Source organism: Scomber japonicus, chromosome 12 (genome assembly GCF_027409825.1).
Source record: "Scomber japonicus isolate fScoJap1 chromosome 12, fScoJap1.pri, whole genome shotgun sequence".
NCBI lineage: Eukaryota > Metazoa > Chordata > Actinopteri > Scombriformes > Scombridae > Scomber > Scomber japonicus.
In genome coordinates this window covers 6,694,182-6,711,820 of record NC_070589.1, presented here as the reverse complement: position 1 = coordinate 6,711,820, position 17,639 = coordinate 6,694,182, and the positions used below count along the sequence as shown (strand labels likewise).

At 38.4% G+C, this 17,639-nt stretch overlaps 2 protein-coding genes and 2 non-coding genes across 4 annotated transcripts; 3 read left to right on the top strand and 1 right to left on the bottom strand.

Annotated features, from left to right (window-relative positions):
• Positions 1-319: 319 nt before the first annotated feature.
• dars2 (aspartyl-tRNA synthetase 2, mitochondrial) lies at positions 320-9,750 on the bottom strand. Its single transcript, XM_053330115.1, has 17 exons — positions 9,416-9,750; positions 8,923-9,022; positions 8,384-8,450; positions 8,119-8,220; positions 7,283-7,378; positions 7,073-7,196; positions 6,893-6,939; positions 6,675-6,781; positions 6,237-6,306; positions 4,063-4,242; positions 2,872-2,979; positions 2,640-2,702; positions 2,004-2,156; positions 1,687-1,905; positions 1,479-1,589; positions 1,233-1,308; positions 320-994 (listed from the first exon to the last, which is right to left on the bottom strand). The coding sequence occupies exons 1-17, from the start codon at positions 9,588-9,590 to the stop codon at positions 801-803; spliced, it is 1,992 nt and encodes a 663-aa protein (XP_053186090.1). The 5' UTR covers positions 9,591-9,750; the 3' UTR covers positions 320-800.
• Positions 4,731-4,802, top strand: trnae-uuc (transfer RNA glutamic acid (anticodon UUC)). Its single transcript has one exon. It is a non-coding gene; the product is annotated as a tRNA-Glu (tRNA).
• Positions 7,600-7,671, top strand: trnae-uuc (transfer RNA glutamic acid (anticodon UUC)). Its single transcript has one exon. It is a non-coding gene; the product is annotated as a tRNA-Glu (tRNA).
• Positions 9,751-10,771: 1,021 nt separating the features above from the next.
• cryz (crystallin, zeta (quinone reductase)) lies at positions 10,772-15,083 on the top strand. Its single transcript, XM_053330120.1, has 9 exons — positions 10,772-10,872; positions 11,066-11,169; positions 12,276-12,428; positions 12,930-13,093; positions 13,700-13,751; positions 13,825-13,974; positions 14,057-14,158; positions 14,278-14,373; positions 14,669-15,083. The coding sequence occupies exons 2-9, from the start codon at positions 11,068-11,070 to the stop codon at positions 14,828-14,830; spliced, it is 981 nt and encodes a 326-aa protein (XP_053186095.1). The 5' UTR covers positions 10,772-10,872; positions 11,066-11,067; the 3' UTR covers positions 14,831-15,083.
• Positions 15,084-17,639: the final 2,556 nt, after the last annotated feature.

Below are 17,639 nucleotides of genomic sequence, written 5' to 3'. Positions count from 1 at the left end.
AATATAAAACATATGTTAAAGGAGCACTTTAAATGGGAACAATTTCTACCCACATACTCAACCAAAAATTGCATTTACTGCCATTGTATAGAGGCACCTGAAGAAATGAGTGGAGAAGTATAAGAAATGCAGATGCTTCCATGCAGCACACTATGATTCACTGAATGATTGTAGCTGCACTGGAATCTCTTGGTGGACAAACCACACCTCACTAAGTTACTTGTCATCAGTCTGTAAATGCATGGCTAGACTTATTAGAGGTAAATTAATAAATATGTCGAACCACTCTTTAAAAACATACTCAAAAATCTGGTTTTCGGTATTTCTCAAGAGTTTTATTGTTGTCGAGCTCTGAAACAACACTTGGACCATCATGTGACACAAACTTGTAATTGATTATTTCATTCACTGGTTGGGAATGAACCGCCATAATATAAATGATTCAGTAGTAATGTATAAGTCCACCACACTCACAAGTGTGTTTCACTGTCAATGAGACTAGGTAGCGAGCTTTTCTTCTTTGTTGAATCAGTCCGTTTTCTCAGGTTTCCATACTGTGGCTGTTTCCATGCACCCTTTTCTCCTCGGTTTCAAACGAACAGTACTGAGATGCAGCCACAACATCACCTCCTCCTCATTTTGTCTCTTCCTCCTCCACCTCATCTCTGCCGGCCAGCTGGCAGAGATCCTCATACACTTCAGCCTCTACACCACCTGCTGGCTGTCTGCTCATCTCTGTCTGTGGTGTAAGCTACAAAGTTCATCCCATCCTTTGACGTCTCTCCATCTCTTCCTTCTCTTCACTTGCCCTCTCCTTCTCCTACTCCTCCGTCTGTTGGCCATTTGACTGAGATGTGGTAAGACTCCAGCTCCGCCTCAGATACAAAGTCGGGGGCTCGGCTCATGACATCGTGACCCCGGAAGGACTTGGGGAAGGCTATGACATCGCGGATGCTAGGAGCCCCGACCAGGATGGAGACAAGCCGGTCCAAACCTAGAGAAGAACGTCACAGGACAAATTAATAAATAAATAACAATTTTCATATATTTTTAGGCTCTTTGTATGTGCAGGTTCAGTATTGATGGATTATAAGAGCTGATAAGGTGCCACTGCTCAGCCTTGCAGCAAAAGTTTCCCAGTGGTCATTTGTGATATTGCAGTGAAAAATGCCCCTGTGGTCCAAAAAGCATGTGTTAAATTAGCTGAGTAGTGAATAGAGCATGCAGATTACCCAGAGCAATGCCTCCATGTGGTGGCGCTCCTGAGTCCAGAGCCTCCAGCAGGTGAGACAGAAGACTGGGATCCTCCTGGAGCAGGAAAATGTCAAAACCAGTGATTTATATTCTAAAGTGAGGCTGAACAAAAATATACAAAACATACAACCACCAACAATCATCATTTATTTATTGGCTACTCTACTGAATATGCTGTCACCCACATTGAGAGACGTTAGATTCTTCATCAACACATCACTGACCTTGAGGATATTCTTCAGGACGTGAAGTTGCTCTGAGGCCTTGTGGATGCGGATGGATCCTCCTCCAATCTCACAGCCGTTCAGCACCAGGTCATAGTGTTGACCACGAACCTGAGAATGACAGAATACATCACATAGGGTTTGATAAAGCCCACATGAGGTGGTATCTCCAAATATCTAAAAATGAATACTAAATAAATGATAGTACCTTGTGTGGCTCTGTGTAGAGTAGCTGCGTGTCCTCTTGCACAGGAGCAGTAAACGGATGATGGGCTGACTCCAGCTGCTCTGGCTCATCTTCTTTAGGCAGGAAGAGAGGGAAGTCCACAACCCACAGAAAGTTGAAGGCTGACGGGTCACGGACTGAAACACCGCGTGACTCCAGGAGGTCTGCACACTGCAAGCGAAGGTTACCCAGCAGGGGGCGCTAAGAGAGGAGCAGAGACACACACAGATACATGTCAAGAGTCTTGTACTTTCTTGCACAACATTTCAACAGAAACAAACTAGTTTCACGAGTCTTACCACAGTGTGGAGGGAGCCGGCTGCTATCAGCAACAGGTCTCCTGGTTTGGCTTCAGTCTTCTTCAGCAGGTCATCTGTGGCTGAGACAGACAGCAGCTTTTTCAGGGGAGACTTCAACGTCCCGTCTGCTTTGACCTGCACCACACTGACCTCCTTTGGAAAAACACACACACAAAAAAGATACAAATGAGAAAATACTGGCAGTGAAAATGAACATTGCACCTAGATATCTGTTTCTGTTTTCCTCCTGTCATGGATGAGAAACAGCTGATTCATTTAGTTAAAATGAGAAGTAACCTATGATACCTCCTCATTTCCCTCCAAAAATGTAAATGAGGTCCCAGCTGGCTATACTGTTTGTCACTTCCATTAAAGAAACATTTAAATATCACAATATATTGTGTGTTTTTTGTTTGAAATGTACAAACGTAGGATAGTAAGTATTCTACCATCTTTTAAATGAGTTATGTCTGTAGCCTGATCTTAAGTGCATAGTTGATAGGTACGTGGTTTGTTACATGATGAAACAGAAGCTTGCAGGCTGTTAGGACACAGTATAAGAAAGGTCACACACAATTACAAGAAAGTAAAAGACATGAATGTAAGGAAAGAGGAAAAGAAGGAAGAAAAACCCACCTGACCAAACTGAGTCTTGGCCGTTTGTTTCACTTCTTCCAAATCTTTCCCACTGAAAAGTTTCTGTATTCAAACACAAGGCAGAGAATGTTATATGAGACACAGATTTCAACAAATATGTTAGTTTGTAAACATCGTTTTGTTCACTTGTTCTATTATCAGTGTCTCTTAGCATGTACTTTACACACGTTCTAAAGCATTTTCTGCCACAAGTCACAGGTTTCATTCTTACCGCTCCACTGGGGACACAGATGGCCTGAACGGAGCCTTCTGGTTGGCTGATGGCTGATCTGAGGAATTCAATTTCAGTGGACAGGAAAACCTCACTGAGGTCCATCAGCTGGACAGACAGACAGACAAAGAGGAAAGATGGATGCAGAAAGAGAGACAGAAGAAAGCCAAAAACAGACATGTTGACATCTTTTTCAACAGACATATTAACCAGAGAAGCATTTATGACCATTAACAGCAACGGTTGTTGACTTTATAGTCAACAACCAAACCAACCAAAACCCAGCAGTTTGTTTGGGTTCACACAGCCCACGTTCCTGGTGGTCTGGAGGAGGATCAACAGGCACATTCAGGACAGGTGTCATTTTAAACAGAATGTATAATATATGATTGACAGCTGCTCTGCTGTGAGACAACCACTCACTGGGATCTCATTCAATGGCTGTTTTAGAAATAATGTTACATTTCTGCAAGATTATCTACTAAACTCTGCTTGTAAATATACTTGGAGTGTGAAACAGGCAGTCACAGTAATAGTAATATCTAAAACAGCTGGTTTATTGTGGTGGATTTTGTGGCAAAATCTTGTCATTATCATAGCATTAAAGCAGATGTTGGCTGCAGGTTTCAAACAACTGAGTGGGTATTTTCCCAAACTTAAGTCTTAAGTCATCTCATCTTGAAAAAATAAGGTTAAAAGATTGAAGCTGGTGTTGTGAGACTAAAAACAGTTTGAAACTGTTTCAATTTAAAAATGTATATATATCCAAAAGTGAAGAAAGTGCTTGAAACACAATGTTTAAGATACAGTAAATAGTAATTATAGTAATTTAATTTTTTTTCAATTATACCTTTTTAGATGATTAATTGACTAGACAGTCAACCGAAAATGAGTCAACAATTTTGATGATCAATTAATTGTTAAATCATTTTTTAAAGAAGAATTCACAGGTTCCAGCTTCTCAAATGTGAATGTACGTCTTCTATTATATTTAACTGAATATCTTTGGATATCTAATGTTTAAAGGATAAAACAAATGATCTGAATATGGCAACTTAGGCTTTTGAAAATTGCAAATAATAATGAATAAAAATGAATAATAATCACAGGCCTCGCTCAGTTCTTCTGATCATCAGGCAAAAATGGTCATCTAGGACACATGAAGACACACAAACCCTCACAATCACCCACCTTCATACTGAATCTGGTATCAGGTTTGTCCACACCGTAGTCCCTCATGGCCTCCTCGTACGTCATGGTTTGGAAAGGAACCTTAACGGGACCTTTCTCTGCAGGCCAGGAGTACTGCAACAAACCCTCCACCAGGGATATGATCCCTGCCTGGTCCACAAAAGACATTTCTATGTCGACCTGGGAGAGATAATGAGGATAAAGTTCAGTTTTCTACAAAAACACTCTGATTATACAGATCAGGGCTCCTTAGTTAAGTCTGAGTCAACACCAGGACCACATCCAAATGGGCTGACTGAACCCATTAGACACATTAAATCTAAAAATCTATCTGAAACTAGACCAAAATTAAAGATGTTCTGTAGCAATCACCCTGGCACCCAGTGTTTTGTAATGCTGGAGAAAATACAGATAAAAGTGATCAAATCAATAAATACATTGATATAATAACTCGGCAAGGAGTCAGTATGTAAAAGGGATGAAGATGAGCTCACAGTGTCATAAAAATGGTCTCAAGAGTCAGACCAGACTTGAAACCGACTTTGTCCTCTGAGTCATTTGAAACTTATTAAACTTGTTTTCTATCATTTTAATGAAATTAATAAATCTTGGAAATGATTGTGGTTGTTTACCAGACTGTCTGTTGACACTTCCATCAATTAACAAGGTCCCATATGGTCTAGCGGTTAGGATTCCTGGTTTTCACCCAGGCGGCCCGGGTTCGACTCCCGGTATGGGAACTACTGTTTATTTAATTTCAAAGTCAGAAAATTAGACTATTTAAATAACAGATACAAATATTTCAGCTAGCACGAAAACTATCAAAAAAGCTCAAGTTAAACGTCCAGTGAGGTCATTAATATGTATTGTAGTGACACAGAGATTATCCGATTATACCGCGTTATAAATGTGTGAATGCTCAGCTACACCGACTATTTCTGTTCTCAAAGAGACAGTATGGTACGTTATGTTATTTATCAGTAAATAAAAGTTGTACAGTGAGGAAAATAAAACAAGACTACACAACTGTGTTAAAAGAAAATGTCCTTATATAAACGCACTAGCTTAAAACGTCGCGCTGCAACAAGCTAAGGACTCATTTTATTTATGTCTGAGGAGCTACAATATTAGCTAAAGAGAGAAGTGTTCTGGTAATGACCAAGGATGGCAGCATGTAAGTGTTATTATAGACACCAAAGCGCTTTAAACTTTTTATTTGGACACATAAAGAATGGACAGTGTTAAAGAAGACGGGTCTCCCAATTGATAAAACGTGGCGAAGATAAAACCCTTCAATATCAATATTTAGCTATACATGCTAAAGTGAAGACAGAGGAAAGCTACTTAATAACACATTAAGTTGGTAGGGAAATAAATATTAAACAGTAGTGGGGAGTTAAGAGTTTGGCTTTGAACGCAACGTAAACGGCGACAAAGCAGGAAAAGGAGCATTACACCCTACATTAAAGCTCACCAAAATTCATGTCTCATCAAATGCTTCAGCGTGATCATTACATCCTCCCATCGGTGGTATGCTGTGTAAATAATAGCATCCTGTAGACCTTCAGCATTATAACAGGGGATAACCAACCAACCTTTCATTTTTTACTTAAACTGAAAAACAAACAAATAAATAAATAATAGGATATTTTCTCGGGCTATGTGTACATTTAGATTAATTATGAAAACAGATTATTTAAAATGAATTAAAATCAATAAATGAATAAATGGATGACAGTTGATGATTAAAAACACTTCAGCGTATATTTACATTAGTAATATGTTCACCAGGGGGATTAATAATAATAATAATAATGATCATTTTAATAATAATAATAAAATGCTATATTTTAAATATTAGAAATCAAATAAGTCATTATCGTACTGTCAAATTGAAGTTCATCTTGGCATGGATTATTTATTTTCATTTTTCTTATTCATTTTCTGCCTAACACCACTCTGTTGCTGCTGCAGTTCAGCCTGATTTTGCAGAGTCCTTGGTGAAATGTGTCTTATGCTCCTTCAAAACAAAACATGCTAATGTGTTGCACTGTGAAATAAACCAATGCATAATAATTGTAAAATCCTAGAATTTTCCTCAAACTATAATCATACCATTAAAATATATAATCACTGAATCACTAATATACTGTGAGTGTAAGTTCCCCTCCTACCTGGGTGAACTCAGGCTGCCTGTCTGGTTTGGAGCCTTCGTCTCTGTAGCAACGAGCCATCTGGAAATACCTGAACAAATGAAAACAGAGGACAAGCTCATTTTATTGGGATTACCACTGTATCCATCTATAATCTATTTCAGATGTCAGGTGAAGGATATGCCAGAATGAGGACACGTTTAAACCAAATAACAACAGGATTCTATAGCAGAGACTATACAGAAAATAAAATAAAATAATAAAAATATACAAAATAATAATAATAAAATAATAAATAAAATAATAAAAAAATACAAAATATTAATTTGAGATTACAAATTCTTAATTTCTGCACACACAAAAAATGCAGTATGAAACTTCAATGAATACATTCAGTTTCTGATTTGGGTGACATAATAAATAAATCTTTCTCTTATTAATTATTCTATGTTTACCCACCTGTCTATACCAGCCACCATTAGCAGCTGTTTGAACTGCTGTGGACTCTGTGGCAGGGAGTAAAACCGACCCGGCTCTCTGGACGGAACCACAAACTCTTTAGCTCCCTGAAACACAGCACTTTAAGTTAAATCTATTATTTCTATGTGTCATCAAAAAATGTGGTAAATGTGATGCTGATTTTCTTTTACTCTGATGATTAGATGAAGGGATCTTACCCCTGGTGTTCTTTTGAACAAAGTTGGAGTTTCCACATCGACAAAACCTGTAAATCAGGAAGAAAACCTCATTGTGAGAATAAGGAAGGATCTAGTTTTGTTCCAGCTACAACAAGATGGATTTTACTAGTGGTTTCTCTATCTGTTCTGTCTATAAAGTGACAGGCTCTCTCTTCATACCATGTACATTACACAGGTGTTCCCTCATCTTCATCACCAGCTGAGACCTCAGTCTGAGGTTCTTCTGCATCTGAGAGGATCTCAGGTCCAGGTAGCGATACTGCATGCGCAAAGACTCCGATTTCTGTACAACCAAGCAACAAAAACACAATCAGTCATCTACAATATTAAAACATATTCCTTAACATCATTAGCAGGATTACCACTTACTTTGACAAAGTCTTTAATTTCAAAAGGCAGCATCCGACACGTATTAAACACTTCCACGTTCCCAGCAAGGACTTCTATTTCTCCTGTTGGCATCCTCTGACATCATAGCAGGAACACAAGATGGAGGAAATATTCAGTCAAGTTAGGAGGAAGTCACAGGAAGTAAAAATAATCACACACAGAAGTTTAGCTTGTAAAATAATCCACTGGAATATTCAGCAGTCTAATTAGACTAACTGGACTACATCCAAGTTACTTCATGGAGGCTGAATGTTTCCTTGTAACCTGAAGAAGGTCCCTCCATGCTGTCAGTGTATTCCCATATGGTCTAGCGGTTAGGATTCCTGGTTTTCACCCAGGCGGCCCGGGTTCGACTCCCGGTATGGGAACTAATATTTACCTAATTTGTCTGACTAATTACTGAAAAAGAAAGAAGTATATACTCACATACTACAATCTGACTGAGAATATGCTTAATTTACAAATGCATACACACAGCACAAGACTGAAAGCACATCTCTTACTCTTCATATAAACAGTGTAAATGAGCCTTCATAGTGTGGTTCATTACTGATATATGTACATTTGTAAAGTTGCATTTGTGAATGTGTTTTGTTATGTTTGTTATTTGCCTGTATATGAGATTGTGAAACCACAAGTCAACTGTTCAGCTCTCACATTAGTTTAATGAAGTGTAGAGGAAATAAACAGCGTTAGACCATCAGTCAAGGCTTTGCTTTATTCTGTTGGGACCGTAACAAACAGTGTTTAAAGTTACTGGACTTTGACTGTCAGACATTATACAATACAGCATGAGAACACACACATACACACACCTCGTTCTCCTGTCCTGCCGGTCGGCGTCTCACTGTTCCTGTTACTTTGACGACAGACTCAACGGTGAGGTCAGTCAGCACTGCTTTCAAATGATGCGCAGACTGAAAACATAGAAAAACTTGTCTGAGTAAAAGACAAAGTCTAGAGTCAATATTTCTGTGCAATGTGTGTATTAATATGACTATGTTTATTCATGTGTATCACATGGTATTTAAAATAATAGCAGATGTATTTTTGTAGACTTTAAATTGTTTTTATTCGTACTTTTTCCTGAGGAATTAGAACTTGCGTCAGGCCGCTGAAGTCTCTCAGTATGACAAACAGGTCTTGTCTGTTAGAAGCAGAAATCACATGTTAAAATATAACTATGTAACACAGGGAGCTGAATACTCAACCCTGGCAGTGCTGGAGCTCTGCATCACTAAATCAGGTACAATAAAATACAACTTCAGGTCCCTTATCTCATCACACATCATTGTACTAAAAACTGAGACATAATTGTTGAAATTGCACTAGTTTTACCAAGTAAATACATGTTTTATTATAGTAAAGTTATAACATATATATTATATATTATTTGTAGGTTATTATGCAATGCTTTTACTGGTCTGGCACACTTGAGATCATCTTGGGCTGTATGTGGGCCCCCCTGGTTTACTGGTATCACAGATGTCCTTTTAAATGTTGCATCTGACTGTCATCCAGAGCCAAATCACTGTTCAATGTAACTTTAAAGACTTATTTTGATGTTTCATATGTAATAGTCCCATCTCAGTGTATAAACAGCTGTATCAGAACACTACCTGAGGTATTGGACCCATCCACACAGAGTGACCTCCTCTCCCACATGCTCTGATCTCAGTTCTCCACAGGTGTGACTCCTGAACGACAGACTGCTGGGACCTGATAATAAAACACAGTATGACACTTTCAGAAACCTCAATGACTTAAAGGAGAAGGTCACCATTTTTAAAGTGTGTCTTAAACCAGCAGTCAGGTGTCCATATTAACAGTGAAAGAGGTTTACCTCTCTGTAGTCATTCCTCCTGTTCATATTGATGATTAAAAGATCTTCATATTAGCTTCAGATCAACTTTTAAATACATTTTTACACAGAAGGAGGACTGTGGATTGTCCTCTATCACTTCCATTGTGAAGGGATCTTCTAATGGACAGTATGACCAGCAGAAATGATTACAGCAATTGAAACAGGTTCCTATGTTCACTTGGGCTCCTGACTGTCATTGTAATACACACATCAAACAGTACAGTATCATGTCACATTAAGGACAGTACCTGTGGTGGGAGCTTCAGTCTTGTACAGTCTGTTTGAGCAGCTCAGGTGTCTCAGCTGAGGTTTCCACAGAAGGCGTCCTTGACTTGAGGTTGATGCTGAGTTCTGATAGCAAACATTGTGAGCTCTAAGTCCTCTGAAGACTCTCTGCAGCACTAACCTGCTTCTTGTTGCCATTTTCTATGAAGTTTAACACGGATCTGATTGACAGCAGTCACAGTCGCAGAGGTGTCCAGTCAGGCTGCTCCTCTGACACAGATCCAGACTGGAGGAGAGAGTGTGTCTGTTATTCATGCCAGTTCTTGCCCTGCAGAGCGGGTCATACATCCATGGTCATGCTGTGTATGGCTGGGTTGGATAACACTTCTTCTGTTCCCGGTTCCGCGTTATCAGTCGTCCTGAGCGGCTCTTACATGCGTTCATCGCCCCCTACTGGCTTGGAGGGATGAGCAGGTGCAATTATGTTGATATAAAGCTCAGGTGGAAGCTTTTTTTCTTCTTTAAATAAATAAATAATGAAAAATACATACTTATATTAATATCTTGGATTCATACTGTACATAAACAATATTTTATGTAGGCAATTTCTGTATGTGTGAATGTATCTATTTAATTATGTTTATATCATTTTTTGTGTGCTCCAGTTTAACATTTAGAGGTGAATAAATGTGCTTTTCAGGTTGTATTTATATGATGTTTTTAATTCAGGCTGCTGCTGTACACTCTGTCCAGCTGGTGGCGCTAATGAGCTAATTAAGAAGAAGCACGTTTTCACGGATATATTATATTATTTTATTGTAAAAAAAAAAAAAAAACATACAACGAAATTCAAGTGCACTCAAGGACCAGGCTCAAATATAGAAAAAGAATGGAAAAAAGAGGAAGAAAATACTTAAATTAATAGCTAATATGTTAAATAGATTTATAAGCAGTTGTTATGGTTTCATAAAATTCTTGCATTTTTCAGTTTCAATAAAATGCATTTAAATAATTATTTAAATAATGATCATGTTAGGCGCTATATTTGTTTTATCTTAGGTAAAATAGATGATGATATTGTGCAAAATAATCTGAAAAAACAGACATAATATTGTTGAAACTGCTCAACAGTAAATAGATGACTTATTATAGTAAAGATATTATTATTTGTAGGTTATTATGAAATGGTTTTGCTGGTTCGGCCCATTTGAGATGAACTTGCCCTTGAACTAAAATGAGTTTGACACCTCTGATGTAGACTAGAGTGTGTTTGTTTGTTTTATTTTTTTATTTCCTGCATAAACTCTTGTTCACTTCAGTCCAGCTGGTGGCGGTAAAGCTCCTTTAAAATGGTCTGCCAACCGCCAATAAACACTAAAGAAGAATAGAACAGCAGTTGAAACAAAGTCCTCCTACTTCTGTCAGTGACTCTGACTGAACTACAGCCAGTAACTAGTAGAAGTAACGCTACAAGAACAAGGTAATGTTACTATGGATGTATCATAGAGAGAGACGTTCCTTCTTACATTTGTGATTGCTGTCAGTTTATTTTATCTAAAGTGTGTGTGTGTATGTGTGTGTGTGTGTGTGTGTGTGTGTGTGTGTGTGTGTGTGTGTGTGTGTGTGTGTGTGTGTGTGTGTGTGTGTGTGTGTGTGTGTGTGTGTGTGTGTAGACATGTCCAGGTTGATGAGAGCTATCAGAGTCAGTGAGTTTGGAGGTCCGTCTGTCCTCAAACTGTGTTCCGATGTGAAAGTGCCTCAACCCGGACACAGACAGGTGAGCCTGACCGCTGACAGTCTGAACACCTGCTGGAAGTCTGTAATAGAGTATCTAAACTGACCTAACATAACCTAAACCTAAACCTAATCCCAACACCCAACATACCAGCAACTTCTGGTTCATGCTGAGTCTGACATTCAGATTCAATGCACTGTAATCCATCTGTTGTTATAGTCACAGCTTGGATTCCATACTTTTTGAGGGATACATGTGTTAAAAAGAATAATATGAAATCAAATAACTTCTACTGTAGAAATAATAAATAAACACATAAATGAACTCCAGATAAGTTTAAACATCATTTAAATTGTCAGTATGAATGCCGCTGACTTTAGTGTCTTATTTATTTATCTATTTATTTATTTGTTCATGCATTCTTGCAAAAACAACACCGGATAACTATCATTGATTTTATGTTACTGTTTGATGATGGTGAAAGGCTGATTTTGAGGTATCCAGTATGGGGTAGGTTAGGGTAACTAACGTGGGACACTTTTTGCAATTCTGACTAGTTTACCTTATTTACATATGAATCATATCCATTATATCAACACTTAATATCATTATGAAATCCCTGAGATGTATTCCCTATTGTAGATTTAGTGCTCATAGTTTTTAGGTTAAAAAATACTAGCAGTCTGTATGTTCATGTCATTTTAAACAATATAATTTACACAGTTTGCATATACTAGTTAGCTTTAAAATAAGTGTATAGAAGAAGAGATAAATGCACTGGAGCTTAGTTGTCCCACATTAGTCATTATCTCATATTACCCTAATCCACCCTAGTATAGAGCAGCCATGTACATGTTTCTGCATAAATAAACATTATTGTCCATAGCTCATAAAATGTTAAAAAAACATACTACAAATATGAATATGAAGAAGCAATACAGCAAAATGTATCCTTGTTGATTGTACCTACTGTATGTTTTAGTATGTGTGTCCTCAGTATGATATTCACACACAAAGTTAACATTTTGCATATGTACATACACTATATGTATGTTCAATATCCATAATAGTTTTCACACATTTTAGCTGTCCTCTGTGAGTCTGGGCTCTGACATGATGCACTGTCTCATCTCCTCTCTGTGTTGCAGGTGCTGATCCGTGTCCATGCCTGTGGAGTCAACCCCGTGGAGACATACATCCGCGCTGGGACTTACGCACGCAAGCCCACCCTGCCGTACACACCCGGCTCTGATGTCTCTGGAGTGGTGGAAACTGTAGGAGAGGGAGTCACAGCAGTAAAGGTCTGAAGCCATGCACATTAGAGTTAAAGATGGAGGGAGCTCATTTTAATTATTGCCCAAATACTTACTAAAGCAAGCCTAGAGGAGGAAGTTGGCACACCCAGAGTTAAGAAACATATGTGTGATGCAAAGTGTGAACTGTTCACTATTGTGTATAGTGTTGGAGTTCTGACAGAAAAACATTTAGCATCAGGTGGAGAGTCATCACTTGTACATGCATCACTTGTAAGGTTACTGGAAAACAACATTTTAGGAGAAGAGTCATGTGGCAGCACACCAAGCCACACACATCCTGACTCCAACATGTGGTCATAACTTGATTATAACTTCACTTAAAGAGCAGAAGTGATCAGGACTTATTCATTTGATTTGTTGGCATACTTAAATAGTTTATTATAAGTGCAGATCATTTGGTTTTTAAGTCAAAACAGCTTGTTTATGTCTCAGAATATTAGTTTGCTGTTTTTACACTGTTGATGTTTCCGTGTGTTTGTTTTCCAGGCTGGGGATCGAGTTTTCACCACAGCCACAGAGACTGGAGGTTATGCAGAGTACACTGTGGCGACAGACGACTGTGTCTACAAACTGCCTGATGCTTTAGACTTCACCCAGGGAGCAGCCATAGGAATCCCATACTTCACTGCCTATAGAGCTCTGGTTCACAAGTAAGACCACAGCACTTCTCTTCAACAACCATTGTGCTGGTGGATTAGGTGACACAGGTTTAAATCTGGCCCACAACTTGAATTCTTTCTAATCCAGACTTCATGTGAAACCTTTTATTTGACCCTCATGAACTTTGCTCTATCACATCCATCTTTATCCCCTGTGCTTCAAAGACTCTAGCATAAATCAAATTATATTATTTATTTCCAAAAAATGTGCACTGTAATTATGTCTACAAACCACTTTCCCTTGGGAATGTGTGTTCATCCGGAGCTAAAAATAGTCCCCAACAAATGCACCGTTTTCATCTTTTTGAGTAATATTCGTATACAGCCACAGCACCCAACTGTTTTAGTAAGTTTTATATATTTTTTATGACTATTTTTTAAGTATTTCCATTCTTTATTAATAACCAAAAATTGAGGCTGAGTAGGGAAGTTGGAACTATTAATAGACAGACTCGCAAAATGTTGGTTTTGATCTTTTCATGGGATTTGCTGGCAATAAGCACAATATAGAATAACTAGTAGTAAAACTAACTAATAGTAAAACAGGAGGAGAATATGACATAAATATGTTTTAATCTGCTGTGTTGTGTGTTGCAGAGCACACAGTAAGGCTGGAGAGACTGTCCTCATCCATGGAGCAAGTGGAGGGGTGAGAGTTTTATTCTTTTCTCTTTCTACAATGATTACATCATAAAAAACTAAATGGCTAATTGTGTGTGTAGGTTGGTGTGGCAGCATGCCAGTTAGCCCGTTCTCTGGGCCTCAGGGTGTTGGGGACAGCAGGGACACCAGAGGGAATGAAGCTGGCTCTCGGCAATGGAGCTCATCGTACTTTTAACCACAGAGAGGAGGGCTACACAAACAAAATCATGGTACACACTGGAGATCACCACTTATTGTGTTTGAAGATAAGTGTAAAAAGATATAAAGAACATGTGTGTTTTTATGTTCCAGGAAGCCACAGAGGGCCGAGGCATAGATGTGATCGTGGAGATGCTGTCAAATGTCAACCTCAGTAAAGACCTTCAGATGTTAGCCTACGGAGGACGTGTCATAGTCAGTAGGACTACAGTCCACAGTTGTATAGTACAGAACATCATCAGTATAGCTGGATCCTGCACTGTGTATGTATACACCTTCATTTGTCTGGCTGCTGCTTGTCTCTTCCTCTTTAGATCGTTGGCTCCAGAGGCCCCATAGAGATCAACCCAAGAGACACCATGGCTAAAGAGAGCAGCATCACTGGAGTGGCTCTGTTCTTCGCTACACCGGTAAGAGACAGTGACATCATACAAGCTATGTTTTACACATACACACTCACACACACACACACATACATTGGTTTTATCTGGTGTTTTTTTAAGGACAGACGCTCCTCTAGTGGACTAGGAAACAGCAACAGTCATTGTGCAGCTGAAACACATTAACAGTTACAATCATCACATGATAGCATCGAGACATTTTCAGCCAGTAAACCACTTTTGACTTGAAGCCAATATAAACAAATCCTGATAACATGTTCCAATTAATTTTTGCACCTCTCTCCCCTTCCTCGTCCTCTATCAGGAGGAGAGGAAAGAGTGTGCAGCACTGCTCTTCGCAGGGATGGAAGCTGGTTGGCTGCATCCAGTCGTCGGTTCCCAGTATCCGCTCGACAAGGCTGCCCAAGCCCACCATGACATCATCGAGTCTCCCGGGGCTGCTGGGAAGATGGTCCTGACCGTGTGATGATGTGACCAGATCACAGGTCAAAGGTCACCAAGTAGAGTTTTGGTTGGATACTCTTGAGGAGCTTCTACAAGCACACAATGGTTAACATGCTTACATGTAGACAGACAATGACTATTGAATATGATATCTTGTTATAGTTGGTACAAGATACAAAGGACAAAATATTGAGCTGATTAATGAAATACCAGTTAATTTATGTCAACTGATATATGTTTATATAACACACAGTCCAAGCCAGCATGACAGTGACCTTAAACATGACTATAGAGGGATATAACAGGGAACGATGTAAAAAAAAAAAACTTTAAACAACACTTACTGTTGTTCTCCTCTAAGTCTGTCTGGTCCCATCATGTTGCTTTTTACAGTACAGGACTAGCCACAGAAAAGTAGCCTCAATGCATTCTTTTGGCTATATTTGACATTAATGTGACCATGGTATGTTTGTGGTAGCTGCCTCTCAAGAGTATTCATAAGTTAGGTTGTGGGTTTGGTCTTTAAGAAGGAGGTAGTGTGGAGTGATGAGTTCTTAGAGTGACAGTAACTTTAATTCAGTTTAAAAGTCATTTGTTTGACTGCAGTTTGGCACTTTCACAAGAATGATAAAAAGCTGCATTATCATATTTTTGGCCATTAGGTGTCAGCAGAAACAAGCTGTACACAACATCATTATATTATCAAATATATTCACTCTCCTTTTTGCTCAATTTTGGTCTCCACCAACCAAAAATATCTCTCTTTGACTACTAAAGGGGCTCACTATTTTCTCAAACTTGTTGCTCACTTTATCTTTATTCATTTAGCGTTATGCAAGTAGGTGTTACAGTTGGTGACTCAGAGCTTTTTTCACTAAAAACAGCTGCTCTTTGATAGGACAGCTTGCTGGAGACCAAAACAAACGAGCTGAAGAATGCTAAGAAGCTCTGAATATTTATGATGGTACTGCAAAAACATAATACTGTGTTGGTCTGATACTATGTGTAACATTGTAATCTGATCCATAATTCATTTTAAAATACTCATTAATTCAGCTTTATGGGAATGTTAAAGTTGTGATGACCAAACAATACATTGCACATGCTTTTCTATTGTACATTAGGTCTTCTTTAATCATGAAGGTGCCAAAATATTTTTCAAGCTGCCATGTGTTGACACATGGCTATAACATGTAAGCTTTAATGTAAGTGGAGGGACAAAATGCTGAATGAAATTGTAGTGAGAGTATATAAATTACAATCATTGTAACGTGTATTATTGTAGATGAGATTATATATACTACTATTACTTAAAGGAAGTAATTTGTTTTTTCCTAATTTGCTCACTAGAATAATCTAGGGACTAAAATCTCAAAGCCTTGTAATTAAACTTAGTCCTCTGATAATAATCTTGAATTATTTCAGACTATGGACAATTTTGCACACACAATCCTCTTTTCTGTCATTGGTTTTACAGACAGCTGAAGATAGGTATTAGGCATACTTCTTACAATTCCCTTTGAAAAATGTGAAAATATCCTGAATTTCATTGAATATATCTAAATGAAAATAAAATGAATGAAAAAAGACAAATATTTTAAAAATGTTTCTATTGTCCGTTGTATAGTTGTGATGGGTGGGGTGTGCGACGCAGGTGAAAGAGTCAAGTTAAAGGCTCATTTGTGACCCAGGATACTGAGTCAGACACATCTGTGCCTCTCAGGTGTCAGCCGAGCATGGTACTGAGCATGCTCCAGAGAGGGCCAGGTAACCTAAGCTAGACACACTCATATAGACAGCACATGGTACCGCACTGTAGCAACCGCTAAATGATGGAGCTCCAAATCCCCAAACAGTAGACAGTCTTATTGGACTACAGATCATTCTTATGACTTAATCTGAGTGGAGTGTACCATGTCATCAGGAGGGATGGACCTCTGTGCTCTGTTTAACAGGTAAGCAGTTTGTAATGGCTCTCTAAAAATTATTTGTTGGTTTAGAAAAGATGTGTATGGATTTTTAGAAACTAAAGCCAGGCAGTTGAAATAAGGAAAATTAATGATATTGCAGAAAAATAGGCCCACACAAAAAACAAAAACTGGTGGAAAAATCTTCTTTACTTTTTAAATCTCATTCTTGATAGAGAAATGTGACATGTATGAAACACACTGTAGACCTCACAGTAATGGGACACTGAAGTGCTTCAGTGAAAGCCATACTGATGAATTAGGTGTAGATGAGCTAGTAGTTCATAAGCAGTAGTTCATTAACAACTGATGTACACCAATACTGGATTACCTAGCAGGCAGAACTGGTAACTGCTCTGTTGCTGTATACCCTCAGGGGCCCTAGTTTATCCGGGCTGCCTGTGTTGCAATTACTTTATGCTAAGTTAATTAATTTGTTTGGTATTATACACAAACAAAGTATAATTAAAATTGAGTGGTAAGGTGGGCTTTTGAGATTTTCCTGTAGTATTGATGCTTTTCTAATACTGTTTAATATTTACCTTGGTATTATGTGTACATATTGTTGAACAAATTTGTATTTAATATGCAGTAAGCCTGGGTCTGCCCCCCAATGAGTTAATCCAGCCCCGATGTCACAAAATACACACACTAACAAACCACTGACATTGAAAATTGATTTGCATGAATCAATTTTCTTGGATACCAGTAAAACCATTCAACTTAAAGATGCATTAATTCATTTTTGACCACTTGAGGGCAGGAAAATGCCAAAACACCCTGAACTACTATAAGTTTACATCTCCCGTAAACAACCTTAGCATTTATTGAAGTTGTGTCTCTGTCTACCTGATAATTGTAATT

Excerpts from the sequence above, each read along its gene's own strand:
- cryz (XM_053330120.1), top strand. The coding sequence starts at position 11,068 with ATGTCCAGGTTGATGAGAGCTATCAGAGTCAGTGAGTTTGGAGGTCCG. Across the intron at positions 14,159-14,277 it reads CCTACGGAGGACGTGTCATA|ATCGTTGGCTCCAGAGGCCC; the intron begins GTCAGTAGGACT and ends CTTCCTCTTTAG. Across the intron at positions 14,374-14,668 it reads CTCTGTTCTTCGCTACACCG|GAGGAGAGGAAAGAGTGTGC; the intron begins GTAAGAGACAGT and ends GTCCTCTATCAG.
- dars2 (XM_053330115.1), bottom strand. The coding sequence starts at position 9,590 with ATGGCAACAAGAAGCAGGTTAGTGCTGCAGAGAGTCTTCAGAGGACTT. Across the intron at positions 8,451-8,922 it reads GGATGGGTCCAATACCTCAG|ACAAGACCTGTTTGTCATAC; the intron begins GTAGTGTTCTGA and ends TGCTTCTAACAG. Across the intron at positions 2,157-2,639 it reads CCAAGACTCAGTTTGGTCAG|GAGGTCAGTGTGGTGCAGGT; the intron begins GTGGGTTTTTCT and ends GTTTTTCCAAAG.